Below are 19,559 nucleotides of genomic sequence, written 5' to 3'. Positions count from 1 at the left end.
GATGATGTTTTACGAGCATTTTTGTTGTATTTCGTGCTAAACTAAACGGCGGTACATGCAAAAAGTCCTGTGATTGTTAATTTTAGTTCATACTTTATTCATTTGTTAGTATAACTTAAGACATTCCATAATTCAGATAAACGACAATTGTTTCACTTTTAAATTTGTTTCAGCAAACTTATGCTGTCTTCAGTTTGACTGTTTTTTTTTTTGCAAGCGAGTACATAATGATTATTTGTTTAAAAATGATTAGCTTAACTACAACAATAGCCATGCAGAAAATACTTACATATTGAAGATATAGTCTTGAGATGGTAAATATAGTTGTCAAAGTCTGGTAAAATTTTATCATTCACCTGAATTGAACTTTGACTAACTGAAATTCATTTAAGATTTCGTAATTTCAACTCCAATCATAAATTTACAGAGAAAATTATGGATTTGAGAAGAAAAATATAAATTATAATAACAAGAATTGTGCATTAAATATGTAAATAGTGAATACACGTGACAGGGAAAATGAACATTTCACCAATGACACCAAAATGATGATAATAATAAAATAAAGTGAAATAAGTAATTGATAAACACAATAAACCTAAATCAATGTATATGAATACGAGAAAGTACTTTCGCAATTGATTAAAACATGAATATAAAATATTCTCAGTCCAAACTTCATTAAATAAGTCCAAGATCACTCTATGCCTGCAAGTACCAACGACAATTTTTTAAGTTTAGATTTTTCAATGCGACGTCCAATCTAAATGCTATATAGACAATTCTTCCATCATCTTTTTTATGTTCGCAGACTCCATAACCCAGAGGTATGTGTTCGTCTTTGTCCTCATTGTAGAAATATATTAACATTCCAGAATCTCCATCTTTAAGAAAAGGACGTTCGCATTCAATGGTGATAACGTTGCTGAAGATATCACATCTGGTTTCTCTGCATAAGTGTGAATAGCTAATGTCTAAAATTTTTCCTACAGCGCCTCCAACTCGTTTCTGAACCTTAGCATTTCTTTTCTTTAGTTGATTTTTAACTGTTTTCCAATCAGTCTCCGTGATTACGAAAGGGGTGCGAGTAATCTTTTTATAATCAATCACTTCAATGGCCATGATGTCAGTGCTTTCATTAAATGATTGACAACAAGGAGCTCCAAGTTTTATTTCTTTATCCATAAGGGGAGTGTAATAATATCTATTTTCATCTTGGATTTCTCCTGTTGAAATTTTCTCGTATAATTCTTTTATATCTTTCCAGTTGTGCGAAGAATTGAATTCGTTACCAGCTACTTCTTGGTCAGTGATGCATGAATTGTGAAAACAAGTCAAAGCGTAGTGTTTCGTGTCTGTGTTACAAAACATTGTGACAGAACCTTTTGCACTTGTTTCAATAATCTTTTTTTTTTCCTTCTTTTTACGCATTGGATTTGGACCATTTTCTCTTTTTACTACTTTAAGATCTGACAACCATCGAAATTGCGATTTTTCTTTTTGTTCTGGTTCAAAGTCAAAGTAAGGAGAAGCTTTCCATCCAAAAGTTTCATCAATTTCTTTTCTTAATGCATCTTTATCATTTTGTCTTTCAGCTGCCACTGTCACATACAAAGATAGACGGGGTTCCCATCGTACCCCGTATCCACCACAAATCCAAGGAAAACTACATAATATATAATAATATTCAATAAATTAGGTACAACAAAAACAACATATATCAGAATTATGTTTAACAATTTTCCTCTCATTCATAGAAAATGCTAAAATCAAATTAATGATAGAATAAAAGAAAGTTGTTCAGAAGTGAACGTAGTAATGAAGCATTTAGTAGCGACTAAAATTTGCAACTTGATTTTTAGTTTAGAGGAAAAAAATCAAAATCGATGAACACAGAAAGATATAAATTACGCGTGATTTTATTCGGTATAATTATTGAACATCCTTCAATGCAACCTGTTTTTTTTGCTAGAATGATAAAAAGTCCAACTTTAACTATATAAAGGAGAAGAATAACATTGTATGACAAAATATCTAAATATTGTATTGATGAGAGTGTTCGCCATGATGAATGGTTAGTAATAGTTTAGCGCAAGTAACTATTTCTCACAACTATTTGACACTGTTCAGTTTGTTTGCAAAAAATGTAGCTATTGTGTCATGTATAAACTATTTCACAATTTTTTTCATTTTTGAAATTACATAGGTTATAGTGGCGTTGACCGTTTTAAACATGCTCTTTAAGTCAACATTTGTAGAGGAAGTGGGGTAAATATCTTTGAGACAAACCTTTTTAATAATTTACGAACATCATCTCGAATACCGTAGTCTTCGTCAAGAAATTTCTTCTCAAAGAATTCGTCGTCATCCTCTACGTCATCATCAAGAGATATATCAGGTTTCTTCATTTTGGTGGCAGCATCCGTAGATGTATCCACAGTAGGATCTAAATCTGCCACTGCTTTTATTGTACAGTCGATGTTTCTTTCTATAATTAAAGCAATTACGTAGTAAATATATTACGATGTTTTTAGTCAATAGTGGTAGATTTTTTTAAATATACATAATTTCTTCACGAAAGCAATTTATGGCATAATAACCAATAGCATGAATAGAACCATGTAAAAGTACTTCTATAAATACTAAAAACGAGAAATAAGGTTTAAAAAAAACATTTGTCGTGGATAAATTAGCTACATATAAAACGTGTGATGGTTGCCATAAAGTGCCATATTGTATCAATGTATGCCATGCACAGGATTAAAATATAACTACTTCCAGTTTCGGACCATTGCAGTCAATCGGATGTACTTTGACACTGCTTGACCTAATATAATGAGGACTTTGCAGTAGTTTTACTGTTGATATTGGAAACACTACGAGTGCATAATCCAATCATAATGATCAAACTGTTTCTATGTTAATGCACGTTTATATTATTCAAAAGCTTAGCTAAGTAATTGCTGAAAGCTGAAAACAATTTCCACTAGAAATTTTATGTTCTTTTCAGTGTGTATTTCAAGTTTTTCCGTACGTAGCTACTGTATGACTTCTGTCTGAACCATTTTTGTAAAAATATTTGATACGATGTGAAATCTAAAGATACAAAAATGAATTAGAGTACGCAGTTTCCAGATTACAGCATTTAGAAATCTTTTTTCCTCAGAAATACTCCAATCATTCTTTTTATGTTTGCAAATATGCCGGTTGTGGATCAAAGTTAATCATTGTTATCCCTCTCTGACACCTAACTTTTCTGCAAAATGTGCACATTACTCATTCACATGACTCAGTAAATTGATTTAGATTGGAAACTCAAAACTCACTTACTTCTAATGCATTTAGACGTGACAGTGTTACTGGTACGTTGCGTTTTTACCGATAAACATGCTCATGCTATTAAAATCTCAAAACAACAGGTGGTGTTTCAGATACTGTAGCCAGCTTATTATATGGAAGGCTATAGTGACATATTTTAGTTTGTTCATTTCTTTAGATATTGATTGTTATTAAGGTTTATATCTTAGATTTGTGATTATTGGCTCTCTCATTATTAGAGTTGCCGTAACATCCAGATTCGTCGTCAACAAATGATCATTTTTATTTTTTCAACTTCAAATTGATATGATTGAACTACAAACAAACTGATATGATTTAAACGTGATTTTGCAATCTTTCCTTGCACATGCATTAAATCTTGACAAGAGATAAATATTGCTTAAATATAATCTACACAAGATTTTCCACATACCTGGCAACAATTTCATATTGTCAAGTTCTTCAGTAATTTCTTCAGTGGACGGACAAAATTTTCCAATTCCAAAATCTAATGAAGGCCAATGGCTGGAAACTAATTTATATCAGAGAGCATATTTTAATACAATTTTAAATTCAGAATAAACAGTTGGCCAGGTAGATACACTTTCTGGTAAAGTTTTATAAAAAATATTTCCATCCCTTTCATCAATCCCTATCCAAAATTGGTCGAAAAATTATCATTTAATCTGTTGTGATCAATTGAAAACTGCTTCTTAAATTAATGGTCTCAAATGTTTTAATGAGCAAGATGTGCAAAATGTCTAAGAAGATAGCCTATACATACTTAAATCTTTCCATAGAAATCTTTTAATTCGTTAATAATAAAAACTGCATGTAAAATTTGACCTAGTCAAATTTCTAATCTTTAACTTCATCAGTGTGATCGTTAAAAAACCATATAAATAGCTACCTTGTTTTCTGTTTTCTTCAGCATGGAAAATTGAACGTTTAAAAAAATCATCTGTAGCCAAATCTAAACAATAATTGGTACATTATGACATTATTCCCAGCATGCGGTAATATATAAAAAAGTAAATATATTTCTTGTACATAAAAATATATTCCACGCAAAAATATGATTTGATTATTGTAAATTCCCAAATTCATAACGGTAAATTGCTGTCTGCAACAATTTATTACGCTACATAAATTTTTGTTTAGAGATACTATCTTTTGCTTCAAGAAAAAAATGTTCCTCTTAAAGTTGGAAAATTTTTGACTGCAAATTTGTATTTACCAAAAAGTGCTATACAGCAGTAGTTAAATAACGTAAATGGTTTGAACCCGGGAGTATCGTTACATATTTGTGACTGACGTTTCGACAACCTTAAAGGTAGTAATTTGACTCTGAAGATTACTACCGCTAAGATTGTCGAAATGCCAGTCATTAACAACAAAAACAGTCCTTCTCAAGACTATGCCAACCTGGACGATCTACATTTACAAACATGTAATTGTTAAATACAGCATTTAAAATCGTCTTCATACCTGGCAACAATATGACACTGTCGATTAATTTGTATGAATTTACTTCTTTGGTAATTTCTTCAGGAGACAAAAAATATTGACCAATTCCATATTTTAAAGCTCGCCTGAACAAATCTTCTGCTCTGTCGTTTTCTCTAACTGCATAGCAAACTAAAATCAAATTTTGGAAGACTGCAGCGTTGTTGAACTGTCCTGGAGGAAATGATTTTGATTTGGTTCCTAAAACTTTTTCAAAGTTATCTTTTGCCTTCTCATATTCTTTTAATTTACTGTAAGCACAACCCAAGTTGTTGAACGTTGCAGCTGTATCAATAACTTCAGCTTTAGCACCAATATCTAAAGCTTTTTTGTACGAATCTTTAGCTTCATTGTACTTTCCCAAATTCATGTAAACCAAACCCAAATTGTTGCACATTGCAGCAACATATACGTGGTCAGAACCAAAAGCTTTAGTTTGAATTTCTACGGCCTGCTCGTATGATTCTTTTGCTTTGGCGTATTCTCTCATGGTGAGAAGAACTGAACCTAAGTTGTTGTACGTTGTACCTGTGTTACCATGGTTATAACCAAAAACTTTTGTCTGAATATCTAAAGCTCTTTCGTAAAGGCGTTGAGCTTCTTTATAAAGTTTTTTAAAAAAATAAAACCAACCTAGGTTGCTGCACGTTGTTGCAATATCGACATAATCATGACCAAATACTTTAGTCTGAATTTTTAAAGCTCGTGTGAACAAATCTTTTGCTTCTTCATGCCCTCCCATTTTAAGATGGACCCTACCTAGATTGTTGTAAGTTGTTGCAATAGCAACATGATCAGAACCAAATACTTTAGTTTGAATTTCTAAAGCTCGTTTGTACAAATCTTTTGCTTTATCATGCTCTCCTATTCCAGCATAAATCCTACCTAGATTGACTTGTGTTGTTGCAATATCGACATGATCAGAACCAAATACTTTAGTTTGAATTTCTAAAGCTTGCTTGTAAAAATTTTTTGCTTTTTGATGCTCTCCAATTTTAGCATAAACCCTACCTAGGTTGTTGTATGTTCTTGCAATACCAATATGACCGGATCCAAGTATTTTAGTTTGAATTTTCAAAGCTTTTTCGTTCAAATCTTTTGCTTTGTCGTACTTTCCCATTTCATGATAAATCCTTCCCAGGTTGTTGTATGTTGCTGCAGTCTTAATATGATCAGGACCAAATGCTTTAGTATCAATTTTCAGAGCTCTTTCGTACAAATTGTTTGCTTTGTCGTACTGTCCCATGTCTTGATAAAAAGTTCCCAGTCTGTTGTATGTTGCTGCACTTTCAATATGATCAGGACCAAATGCTTTAGTCTCAATATCTAAAGTTTTTTCGTACAAATCTTTTGCTTTGTCGTACTCTCCCATGTCTTGATAAATAGCTCCCAGAGCGTGGTATGTTGCTGCACTTGTAAGATGATCAGGACCAAATGCTTTAGTTTCAATATCTAAAGTTTGTTCATACAAACCTTTTGCTTTGTCGTACTCTCCCATGTCATAATAAATGCTTCCCAGGGAGTGGTATGTTGCTGCACTCTTAATATGATTAGGACCAAATGCTTTAGTATAAATTTTCAGAGCTCGTTCATACAAATCTTTTACTTTGTCGTACTCTCCCATGTCATGATAAATCCTTCCCAGGGCGTGGTATGTTGCTGCACTCTTAATATGATCAGGACCAAATGCTTTAGTTTGAATTTCCAGAGCTTGTTCATACAAATCTTTTGCTTTGTCGTACTCTCCCATGTTTTGATAAATAGCTCCCAGAGCGTGGTATGTTGCTGCACTTGTAAGATGATCAGGACCAAATGCTTTAGTTTCAATATCTAAAGTTTGTTCGTACAAATCTTTTGCTTTTTCGTACTCTCCCATGTCATAATAATTGCTTCCCAGGGAGTGGTATGTTGCTGCACTCTTAATATGATCCGGACCAAATGCTTTACTTTGAATTTCCAGAGCTCGTTCATACAAATCTTTTGCTTTGTCGTACTCTCCCATGTCATGATAATTGCTTCCCAGTTCGTGGTATGTTGCTGCACTCTTAATATGATCAGGACCAAATGCTTTAGTATAAATTTTCAGAGCTCGTTCATACAAATCTTTTGCTTTGTCGTACTCTCCCATGTCATGATAATTGCTTCCCAGGGCGTGGTATGTTGCTGCACTCTTAATATGATTAGGACCAAATGCTTTAGTATAAATTTCCAGAGCTCGTTCATACAAATCTTTTGCTTTGTCGTACTCTCCCATGTCATGATAAATCCTTCCCGTGGCGTGGTATGTTGCTGCACTCTTAATATGATCAGGACCAAATGCTTTAATTTTAATTTCCATAGCTCGTTCATACAAATCTTTTGCTTTGTCGTACTCTCCCATGTCATGATAATTGCTTCCCAGGTTGTGGTATGTTGCTGCACTCTTAATATGATTAGGACCAAATACTTTAGTATAAATTTTCAGAGCTCGTTCATACAAATCTTTTGCTTTGTCGTACTCTCCCATGTCATGATAAATCCTTCCCATGGCGTGGTATGTTTCTGCACTCTTAATATGATCAGGACCAAATGCTTTAATTTTAATTTCCAGAGCTCGTTCATACAAATCTTTTGCTTTGTCGTACTCTCCCATGTCATGATAATTGCTTCCCAGGGCGTGGTATGTTGCTGCACTCTTAATATGATTAGGACCAAATGCTTTAGTATAAATTTTCAGAGCTCGTTCATACAAATCTTTTGCTTTGTCGTACTCTCCCATGTCATGATAAATCCTTCCCATGGCGTGGTATGTTGCTGCACTCTTAATATGATCAGGACCAAATGCTTTAATTTTTATTTCCAGAGCTCGTTCATACAAATCTTTTGCTTTGTCGTACTCTCCCATGTCATGATAATTGCTTCCCAGTTCGTGGTATGTTGCTGCACTCTTAATATGATCAGGACCAAATGCTTTAGTATAAATTTCCAGAGCTTGTTCATACAAATCTTTTGCTTTGTCGTACGCTCCCATGTCATGATAAATCCTTCCCATGGCGTGGTATGTTGCTACACACTTAATATGATCAGGACCAAATGCTTTAATTTTAATTTCCATAGCTCGTTCATACAAATCTTTTGCTTTGTCGTACTCTCCCATGTCATGATAATTGCTTCCCAGGGCATGGTATGTTGCTGCACTCTTAATATGATTAGGACCAAATGCTTTAGTATAAATTTTCATAGCTCGTTCATACAATTCTTTTGCTTTGTCGTACTGTCCCATGTCTTGATAAATAGTTCCCAGGTTGTGGTATGTTGCTGCACTCGTAATATGATCAGGACCAAATGCTTTAGTATAAATTTCCAGAGCTCGTTCATACAAATCTTTTGCTTTGTCGTACTCTCCCATGTCTTGATAAATAGTTCCCAGGTTGTGGTATGTTGCTGCACTCTTAATATGATCAGGACCTAGTGCTTTAGTTTCAATATCCAGAGCTCGTTCGTATAAATCTTTTGCTTTGTCGTACTCTACCATGTCATGATAAATCCTTCCCAGGTTGTTGTATGTTGCTGCACAATCAATATAATCAGGACCAAATGCTTTAGTTTCTATATCTAAAGTTTTTTCGTACAAATCTTTTGCTTTGTCGTACTCTCCCATATCATGATAAACCAAGCTCAAGTTGTTTAACGTAGTTGCAATGACAATATGGTCATGACCAACTACTTTAATTTCGATTTCTAAAGCTTGTTGGTACATTTTTTTTGCTTTGTCGTACTCTCCCTTGTCATGATGAATCCTTCCAAGGCTGTGGTATGTTGCTGCAATCTCAAAATTATTAGGACCAAATGCTTTTGTTTCAATTTCCAAAGTTCGTTCATACGAATCTTTTGCTTTCTCATACTCTCCTATCTCGTAATAAACTGCATCCACGATGTGGTATGTTTGTGCAACATCAACATGATCTGGATCAAGTACTTTCGTTTGAACTTCTAAAGGTCGTTTGTGCAAATCTTTTACTTTCCCACGCGTCTCATTTATATTTATACTAGGAGCCATACTCAAGTTTTAGCTTGACGCAAGTTCAAAGGAGTGTATAAGACCAAATGCTCCTGCTGGAATGCTTTGAAGCTTGATGGTAAGTTTTTCTTTATGGTACTTTTGTTGGAAAATAACAACCTTTATAAACTAGATGGAAAACAAGCAAATATTTCACATTTTATTTATTACGTGAAGCGCAAGGAAAAAGTATCATTGTTTTGGGGATAAGTATTATGTTTAATAGTTTTTCTATTATTTGAACAACTTTTTAAACTCTGCCAAGCAAACGAAGCTGTAAAGTTTAGCAAAAAACGAAGTCAAAAATACATCTGTAGGTAAGGGCAGCGAAAGATGGATAATTGAGGGAGGTAGCTAAATATTCGTATATGCATGTTTTACTTTATCAGTTTATATTGAAATCAATTGTGATTACGGCGCAACATGAGTATATAAAATGTAATGGCTTTCTCACGCATACAAAAACTAGTAAAAAGTGTATCTTGTCGATTTTTACTCGTGTTATCCAGTAAAAAAAATTACAAAGAATGAAAAACCAAAATTTTCACACACAGCAAGGGGAATTTCCTTTTGAGCTAATCAGCGATATTTTACATTTTTAACAATTAACCAATCAGAACTCGCAAAACGCAAAAATGTCGCAGCCTTGCTGGAGGTTCACACGACACATTTCCGAGAAGAAAAAGATGACAGGTGTTAAATAATAATTTTTTGAGCTCATTAAGACAATCCATTTTACATTGTGTAAAAATTTGGTAAATTTCGCTGGTAAAATAGGTAATTCCTGTACACCAAGCAAGTGATAGATTTTTAACAGCTTATAAATTCGGTTCTAGATCGAAATTCAAAAATTAACACGAGTAATTTTAAGAAAAAGTGTTGCTTTACATGAATCTTTGGTTTTTATACTCACCAAAAGACTCAAAACAAAAAACAACTTTCTTACTCCTTTTGTTTACATTTTTGCGTTTTGGGCGTTCTGAATGGCTAATGTTTGAAAACATAAACAAATCTTAGTTGCAGGTCGCACTATGGAAGAGCACGATGGAAAGTTAAAGAAAGTTCTTGATGCTGTCAATGAAACTGGTTTGAGGCTCAACCTGGAAAAGTGTGTGGGGAGACAAACTGAAGTTACTTTCCTAGGACACAGATTTGGAAAAAACGTTGTGCGTCCAGACCCAGCAAAGGTGAAAGCTATCGTTGACATGTAGGCACCTACAAATATTAAGGAGCTCCAGCAATTTCGTGGGATGATCTATTACGTTGGAAGATTTATTCAAAATTTAGCAATGAAACAGATGAATGATCTCTTAAAAAACGATACGCAATGGATATGGGGTCAAGCACAAATAGAAGCATTTTACAAAGTAAAGGAATCTCTTGTTTCTGCAGTGACGTAGACATTTTACGACTCTTAGAAGCCCATTACCGTATCTGCTGATGCCAGTGGAATTGAAGCCGTTTTGCTACAAGAAGAAGCAGGTCAGTTAAAACCAATTGCATTTGCGTCTGGTAAACTTATCCCTGCGGAGACAAGGTATACTCAAATTGAAAAGGAATGCTTTGCATCAGGTTGGGCATGCAAAAAATTTGACAGTCATCTTAGGGGTCTACAAGAATTCAAATTTTTGACTGATGCCATTTATTAATGGCTCCGATCTAAACACTGTCCACCTGAGATGCCAACGACTGCTGATGAAAATGATGAAATACAATCCAAAAGCACAGTATGTGCCTGGAAAACAAATGATTAGAAGCAGATACCCTCTAAATGTGGACGAAAATATGAAGTTATGCGTTCCTGGCCGTTAAATTGATCGCTTAAATGAGATCAAAGAAGCATCTGATGGAGACTTTGTAATTCAGGAAGCAATAAAGTTATTATCGAGGGCTGGCCAGAGAAACCTGGTATTTTTGTACACGATCAATATAACCTTTTTCAGTTCGCTCAAATCTCTCTGTAGTCGACAGATTATTGCTGTATAATGAAGGAATAGTCATTCCTAAAGTCGTGCAACTGAAAATCCTAGAAATAATTCATCAACGAATTACAAAATGCAAAGAAAGAGTTGACGAAGCAGTGTGGTGGTTTGATATTAGGAAGGAGATAAAATGCATAGTTATACGTATCGTAAACTGACAAGAGAAACGGTATACTTAACAACGAGAACCATGAAGGTCGTTACCTTTACCAGATGGCACTTAGATCCGTATTGGTGTTGATCTCTTGTCCTTCAAAGGGAAAACTCTCCTTGTGGCAATGGATTACTACTTACGGTATATAACAATCACAGATTTGTCGACGTTTACGGAAATTTTCGTGATAGCCAAACTAAAATGCATCTTTGCATGATGGGGAGTTCCAACAGAAGTTATAAGTGATAATGAACCATAGCTCTCGTCTATAGAGTTTCGTAATTTCTTTAAGAATTATGGATTCAAGCACATTACGTCAAGTCCATAATTCTCAATGTAACGGGCTGGCTGAGAGTGCAGTAAAGATTTCAAAGAATATCCTACGGCAGGAAGATCCTTGTTTAGCTTTAATGATACATTGATCCACAACCATGAGATGCACCATTTACAGTACATCCGAGGTTATACTGAATCATAAGATTAGGACGACTCTTCCGATAACACCTCAAAGGAACGAGCCTCGTCTATATAACAAATAGATAGTAAAAGAAAACCATGAAATAAGCCAGAACAGAAGTAAGTTTTACTACGACAGGAGATACTCTACTCAATCTTTGCCTGTTTTAAAGAAAAAAATCATGTTCGTATAAAAACAGAAAATGATGACAAATGGAGTGAGCCTGCTTTTGTTGTTGGTGCAGCTAACACTCCTAGATCATACAATATGCAAACTATATTAATCCTAACACGGTTTTAATATGAAAACATGTGACTTGACGAGATTTGAACTCGCACCTTCGGGATACTAGTCCGCCGCTCTACCTGTTGAGCTACCAAGCCCACAGGGATTGGAGACGAGTCAAATCTCTTTTAAACTCCGTATGGACGAGAGATTCTCTCCACTATAGCAGTTTACTGGATGGCACTGTGTTTCGACTTTATTCCAAAGCCATCGTCAGAGTATTCATATGCAAACTAAGATTGGCGTTTTTAAAAGAAATAGAAGACACTTACTCCACGTTTCGGAAAACGAGAGAGAGAGAGTAATAACGAAGAAAATCGAAAAATAAACCAGAAATTAAGTCACTCTGCTAGCGACGCACAACTAACAGAGAACTATAGTGAAACGCAATTTCGAGAAGAAGTGACGACTTTTGCAGCAAGTTCAAACAGCTCAGAACCAATCAGAACAAGATCTGGAACGATAAGTAAATCCTCAGATCGTTTAAACCCTTGAAGTTAAAGAAAGCATTCAAGTAGATTTAGGTTGTATATTTTTTTTGAACAGTCAAATATTTTAAATAGTTAAAGAAATGTTATCATATTAAGGATATGGCTATAATAATTTAGTTGAACTTCATGAAAAAAAATTCTCCCTGGAAAGAAAGATGTAATAGTCGAATAATAGTCACCTGTATATAATTAGCATATGCTATTGACAATAAATAGACTGGAGGCTCCGAGCTCTCCGGTTGTTGTGTATATATTTCGTTACGACCCTAGCTGGTTCTTGATGTTGACTATTGTTGTGATGAAGCAAAAACCTCTTTTAAAGACTTTCGACAACACATTTTTTGTGAAAAAAATGTTATGGTATATAAACAGTAAAATATGTTGAATATTTCCAGCAAGAAAACTGCAAGGCCAAAATTATATTTACATTTGATATTGCTAAGAGTTTCATACGATTCTTAATTAAAAGCTAGTTACTTATTTGGTCTCGTTATTCAAATAATTTTCATTCAGTCACAAGCCACGAATTTGACATTCATTGTCATGACAAGAGCATTGAGTAAAAGTTACTAATCAAATAATTTGATTTTTTGAATTTTCATATGCCATGTTGAATAGTACTATATCTCATGAATTAAAGTTTTTAAAGGTAAAAATATTCACGTGATTATACAGACAGGACTGGAGACAACAACATACATAATTTTTGCACTGTGGATACGGTTTTCTCTTCTGAAACTGTTATATTTTATAGCATGTTATATATATATAGACATAACATTTGTAACAAACTTTAAAGAGGTTGTTTTTTTCTCTCCGCAAGCAAACTGTGTTGGTTACAGCCTTTCAGATTTCTTTTAAAGATCATCAATATTGTAGTTTTTTTACAAAGAATCAATATTTTAGGAATATTATGGTCACCACAAAAATATTTAAAAACATTTAAAGACAAAAAACTGGCCAAAAATAAATTCATAAGTGTCAAACGATTATAATATAGCAATATAGGTTAGAATCTTCATATGAAACCATTTTATTTTAAAATGAATAATCCTTTTCTTTTGTAAATGTCCAATTGTCGTGAACGAAGATTGATGCATAGCACTTATATAGGCTATATAAAAATAGTACAGTCTTGGAAATCGTGATTTAAAACGAGTGCAGACAGAGCAACAAATTTTAGTTATTCAAAGTACTTCTCTGGTACAGCTGGCAATGTAATTTTAAAAATGCATGATTTTTTTTACAGTGAAGTATCCGCTGTTGAAAGTTCTTCGAAACAAGCCTTGCACACAAAAAATAATCATTGGACAAATAACTTAACCAACCTGAGTTAAAATATGGCCTGTGCTGTACAAGCTATCAAAATTTCAAGCAATTTAGGGCAAGTGATGGCCAATGCTAGATCTTTATTGTCGTCGGAGTTTCGTGCTCAAACTCGATTGTAAAAAATCAAATTTTTTCGATAAAAAAATACAAGTAATCAGAACAATCACAGACTTCAAAAATGCTTTACATTCAAAATATTATAACGCTTGCATTCTCAAATGTTTTTGCTCCGTTTCAAGGTATCAATAACATATATGTTAATTAAAATCTACTCATACGTTAAACCCTGTATACATCCCAGCATTTGATTTCAATACAAACGCAACATCAATAACTCACCCTTAATGTCGACAAAGATTTATACTGCCATACTTTGTGATCAAGTTTAATGTTTGTTTGTCGTTTATCTTTCACTCTTTCTAATGATGACGAATTAAACTTTCCATTTCCCTGACAAACTGTAAAAGAAAATATACTTTATAAGCATCTTTCACTTTTCTCTGTGATTTATCAAACTGCGCAATGGAATTTAAATCCTCCTAAGAATAGATTGCTATGTAAATCAAAGATATACCTTATGATTTTAATTGTTTTTGTTCGTGACAGTTTTGGTGTATAATGTAAGCAAATTTACAAAAAAGTTTTAAAAACTTCATTTTCCTAATGCATTATTACAAAATGCATGGTTTGCTTTCTATGAAGCGGATTCTTTAAACGTTTTTCTATGTCTTCAGTACTTTTATATTCTAGTGTTTTAATTGTATTAACCCAATTGCACAACACAGGAAGATTGAACGAAATAGAATGACAGCAATTAAACAATGATCATAGTGAAAATATTCCAACCTATCAATGTAAAGCTCAATTCAGGTTGCACTAAGCTTCACATGTTTTCAAAATCATAAAAATTCGAGTGATTGTTGCCCACATTCACAAAGATTTAATTTTGTTAGAAGTTGGTTTCAATATTTAATATTTTTTATCACAATATTAAAGTGATAAATGACATTACAGAGAAAAATTATGATGATAATTTACTTTAGTATAGTTAATTAATACGATGATGTTTTCTTTTTTAAAACATTTCTATTTTCAAACCATACTTTTTATGAAAAAAGACATTTTTCACATTTTCTTTCTATATGTTCATTTTTAGTCTCAGAAGGCAGATTATACTTCTTTGTCATTTAAACTTCTTTCAAAGATTATCAAATCAGTTGAACACATTCATTATAAAAAAAACGGCCAAAAATATATTCAAAGCGCTAAAAGTTTCATATGCTTTTTAGAATACCAATAATTCAAGGTATGTTTGGTGTCGTCATAGTTCGTCAGCAAATATGACTTAAAATATTTTCGTTCATTTTATATAGTTCGTACTTTTGATGATGACTTAAACCACCGGGAATCGACTCAGCATCATTTTTTTTCTTAAGATGAAGTATTCCCATAGTCTTATAAAAAACAAAGCCATTGACATAGACTGTTTGAGCGAAGGTTTCTTTAACGTATCGCTATGGCAACAAACGCTGCGATTAAAAAAACATTTTGTAAAATTATAACTCAATTCCCAAAACCGCACTAATTTTCGTTGTGAAAAGCTGCAATTTCATCTACCTACAGAAAATTGAGTGAATTTTCTCATGGCTTACTCTGTTTTGCCATATCTACAACATAAAGCTTTAAAATTCCGATTAACTTCGGGTAAGGGTTCATTGCGTTATAATTATGCATGGTGTTGAAGGCAGAGAAACAACGATTTTAATGATTATAAAACATTTCCAAGTACTAAAACTTCTATCACCAGAAAACACTTATTACAGGCTATCTAATGGTGTAATTTGTTTTACAAAAGCTTTAGTATTAAATGAGATATTTGTAATAAAACAATCACTTCCGGAAATATATAAGTTATTAAAAAATGTTGCATAAATTTTTGCCGTCGCCAAAGAGTTAAAGTAATGTTCGACTGATAAATTATGTCATGCAGTAACATGCAAATTTAATTTTACCATGAAAGAATGTATTTTTATGTAGAGTATAAAAAACAGTTAATCATTTTTCATAATAAAATAAATAATAATGTTGATTTATATGTCGAATTGTCGTGAAAGAAATGTAGTAAACAACAGTTGTTATAGTAATAAAGAGAAACTAATATTGTCGCAGAAATTTTCTGCTTAAAGTGAGTATATATAACATATAAAATAACTGTCAAGTAAACATCCAAGAAAAGCGAGAACGACGTCGTTTTCACAAAAACATTGTTAATCTTAAAACTTTTTTTTCTTTCATAAGAAGTAAAAATTTTTTTTTCTTATCGACAACTTTGTGTTTTCGTCAATAATTTTTATTTCAATACAAACACAACGTCAATAACTCACCGTTTTTGTACAACGATATTTGATTATTGTTGTATATTTTTTGTCACTTAATGATTCATGATTAGGTATGTTTGTCCATTGTTATCTTAAACTTTCACTTTTTCAATAATCTTTGGAAATAAACTTTATACTTTCACCTTTACATTGATGTGGCAAATTAAACTGCGCAACAGAATTTAATCATCCTTAATGTTTTTAATTTTATTCATGCATTTTTGTTCTGTTTTTTGAGCAAATTATTAAAAATATATAAGAACTTTAATTTTGCATTGCTTAAATTATAGCATGCTTGGTTAGAACTATAAAAAACGTTTTTTCTTTTCTCCAGTACTTCTATATTCATACGTTTTGATTATAAAGTCAATTTCGCAACACTGCAATAATTACCGCAGCATTAACCATACATGTAATGTTCAAAATTGAGAAAATTCGAGCAATCGAACCAATGAATCGATATTAGCAAATATAGGATGCTCTAAACTGTGCATCTTTTGTAAATCATCTAAGCCTCGTGCGATTTCTGTTCATATCATTTCATATAAACGGTAATTTTTCGTAAAGATTTTCGTGAAGAATGTTTACATATTTAAGCTAATCATGCATAAAAAGAGAACGGCGACAAACACTAAAATGTTTTCCTTTAAAGTGAACATTTTTTAACTTAGTCTATAACTCTTGTAAAATAAAAAAATTATATTTATGTTGATAGAGACATTTATTACAAAATCATTTTCTATCTATTGTCTCAATTTGCTTCTTTCTGTAATATCACTGACTCACTTCCTTGTCTTAACTATATACATTATGAGCAAGCAAATATATTTCCTCGATGGTTTAACAGATTTCGAATTCATGCACATTGTTAAGATAAAGGTGCACTTTACATTTTTTAAGTTGAAACAAACTATAGTTTTGGTCCGTATGTATATGCAATGCGTATGATTGAACACATTATTTTGAACGAACTTTATAAATAACGAAAGAAACTGATTTATTCGTTGAAACTCTCAGCTTTATTTGGCCTGTGATGTTGAATTATAGCGAATTAATTTTTTGAGGAGACGTAGTTAGAAACACGTTTGCAATCTCAAAGTTTATCACTTTGTAATGCATCAATTTTCATATGTCAGTGAAATTTTGTCTGACGACTTTGTGTCTTAACAATTTAATATTATTCCAAGTTTCCAAATTTTACATATCATAAAAAACTTACCTTTTTTGAAGACGATATTTCTTGTTCGTTTCAACCCCTTCTACTGATGATGAACTTATTCTTTACCTCAGACTTCAGCACGTTTTCTTGGAAGATGCGTTTAATAACCAACCTTCACGCCGTTAAATGAGGAATTAAACTGAGCAATGGAATTTAAATTAGCTAAAGAATAGATTGTTATGTAAAGCCATAATACACATTGTGATTGTTATTGTATTTATTCATGATAGCTACTTTTGATTTGTAGTCAATATTATTAAACTCATCAAAAGATATAAAAATTTATTTTGCGATGTAAAATTACTGTTTTAGGACAAAATAAAACGTTTTTCCTTTTCTACGCGATGCTTCTATATATACATGTGCTTTAAAGTCTTTGATTTTAACTCAGTTTGTACGTTGTAGCTGTGTTACCATGGTTGTAACCAAAAACGTTTGTCTGGATATCTAAAGCTCGTTCGTCTCATGTCACAGTAGACCAAACCCAGATTTTTGTACGTTGTCGCTATACTAACATGGTCAGGTCCAAATGCTTTCGTTTGAATTTCTATCGCTCGCTCATGAAAGTCTTTTGCTTTTTCGTAATTTCCCATGTCACAGTAATAAATAATAATGTTGACCTATATGTTGAATTGTCGTGAAAGAAATATAATAAACAACAGTTTTTATAGTAATAAAGATAAACTAATATTGTCACGGAAATTTTCTGCTTAAAGTGAGTTTATATAACATTTGAAACAACTGTCAAGTAAACATCCAAGAATAACGAGAACGACTTCGTTTTCACAAAAACATTGCTCATCTCAAAATATTTTGTTGTTTTATAAGAAGTAAAAATTTAATTCCTTATCGACAACTTTGTGTTCTCGTAAATAATTTTTATTTCAATAAAAACACAACGTCAATAACACTCCGTTTTTGTACAACGATATTTATTTATTGTACAATATATTAAATGGTTTGAACCCGGGAGTATCGTTACATGTTTGTAGATGTAGGTCGTACGGGGTGGTATAGTCCTGAGAAAGACTGCTTTTGTTGTTGTTAACTGACGTTTCGACAACCTTAGCGGTAGTCATCTTTAGAGTCAAATGAGGAGTAAACGTCAGGTTGGCCGTACTTGTTATCTGGTCTTACGTCATTGTATTGTGTGTATTTCCTGTACAACATTTCCTCAAAATTTTCACGTTTTCACAAGTATGTCATCAAGGTCGAAGAATCTTTAATCTCAAAACTTCATCTTTACTAACGTTTTTATCTACAGCAATCATCTCTCTTACACATAGCTCTTATTTTTCTCATGCCATCTTATCACACTTTTGTTATCTGTTATTAGATTTCCATCATAACTTTAATTTACAGCATATCTTTTGCATCTCTATATTTTATCTTGCGAATCTATATGAATCATTCTTTCCTTTTCTACAATCTTATTAATAAAACAAGTCATCATATACCTTTTGTTTTTTTTTTTGCCACTACAAATTTAACATTACGATATTGTACTTGTGCTCCATTTTACTATCTTTAGCTATTTTGTTATATTCCACATCTTCCTTCCATTCTTTTTCTTATGACACACACCTGCACTTCTTCATTCCTCCACCGAACGTCCTGATGTACTTTACTTCCTCACAACATACAAGCATTTTTCTACCCGTACTCCAGATCACATTTGCTTGAAAAGCCAGTCCTCTGGAAGCACATCCTGTTCACTTACAGCCTGTTTCAACTTCTCCACATAAACTACACAACACTCTTCCTTTTTCAGTCTCTAATAGTTTCTTCTTTTTAATATCTTTGTCGAATTTATCATCCTTTTAGCTATAGCTATCGCGCACACTATTATTTTGTGCTGTCTAGCTACACGCCCATGGCTCATCTGCCACTACATTCACCTGATGTTCGTCTCCCCTTATGAAAAAATCTATTTAATACAGCCATTTATATTATGTTGTAAACTTCTCCACCAACTGTCTTTCTATGTTCTTATTGTGAACGCAAAACCTGCTCATTATTTCCTCCTCAATTCGGTTGCCTGCATCGACATGTCATTGGAAGTCAGAACCAATAACTATCCTCACACTTTATGAAATTTTCTGTACCACTTCATCTTTGGCACTAAAAATACCTTCCTCTAATTTGAATTCTACATTTGGAGCTTAACATGAAAAACCTATTGCATTAAACATCAAGCCTTTAATTTTTAACTTCACGCACATTACTGAATTTTTATTCTCTAAATAATGAAACAGAGACTTTGTCGTGGTGACAAACTTAAAGATGGATTTCAAAATAGCAAATACCATGGTGAATGGTAATAATAACAATGTAATAGTTCTTAAAAGAACTGTTTTCACCAGAACACTAACCCAACAATTCAAAGGAACCATTATTTACA

The 19,559-nt window shown here is 32.8% G+C and overlaps 1 protein-coding gene and 1 long non-coding RNA gene across 2 annotated transcripts; one reads left to right on the top strand and one right to left on the bottom strand.

Annotated features, from left to right (window-relative positions):
* Positions 1-76: 76 nt before the first annotated feature.
* On the bottom strand, positions 77-17,292 carry LOC124442928 (tetratricopeptide repeat protein 28-like). Its single transcript, XM_046993438.1, has 7 exons — positions 17,159-17,292; positions 13,901-14,019; positions 4,807-8,992; positions 4,229-4,291; positions 3,752-3,850; positions 2,290-2,488; positions 77-1,666 (listed from the first exon to the last, which is right to left on the bottom strand). Exons 3-7 carry the CDS (start codon positions 8,861-8,863, stop codon positions 703-705), a joined length of 5,382 nt encoding a protein of 1,793 aa, XP_046849394.1. The 5' UTR covers positions 8,864-8,992; positions 13,901-14,019; positions 17,159-17,292; the 3' UTR covers positions 77-702.
* LOC124442939 lies at positions 6,677-17,720 on the top strand. The gene is made up of 3 exons (XR_006947441.1): positions 6,677-6,700; positions 9,550-9,556; positions 17,633-17,720. It is a non-coding gene; the product is annotated as an uncharacterized LOC124442939 (long non-coding RNA).
* Positions 17,721-19,559: the final 1,839 nt, after the last annotated feature.

Source organism: Xenia sp. Carnegie-2017, unplaced genomic scaffold, assembly GCF_021976095.1.
Source record: "Xenia sp. Carnegie-2017 unplaced genomic scaffold, XeniaSp_v1 HiC_scaffold_20, whole genome shotgun sequence".
In the NCBI taxonomy this organism is placed as follows: Eukaryota; Metazoa; Cnidaria; class Anthozoa; order Malacalcyonacea; family Xeniidae; genus Xenia; species Xenia sp. Carnegie-2017.
The sequence above is the reverse complement of the archived record's forward strand: the minus strand, read 5'-3'. Positions and strand labels throughout refer to the sequence as shown.

Coding starts and splice junctions, on each gene's coding strand:
- LOC124442928 (XM_046993438.1), bottom strand. CDS start 8,863: ATGGCTCCTAGTATAAATATAAATGAGACGCGTGGGAAAGTAAAAGAT. Junction 2,489..3,751: donor CAATATGAAATTGTTGCCAG/GTATGTGGAAAA, acceptor CTTTAATTATAG/AAAGAAACATCGACTGTACA. Junction 1,667..2,289: donor GTTCGTAAATTATTAAAAAG/GTTTGTCTCAAA, acceptor TATATTATGTAG/TTTTCCTTGGATTTGTGGTG.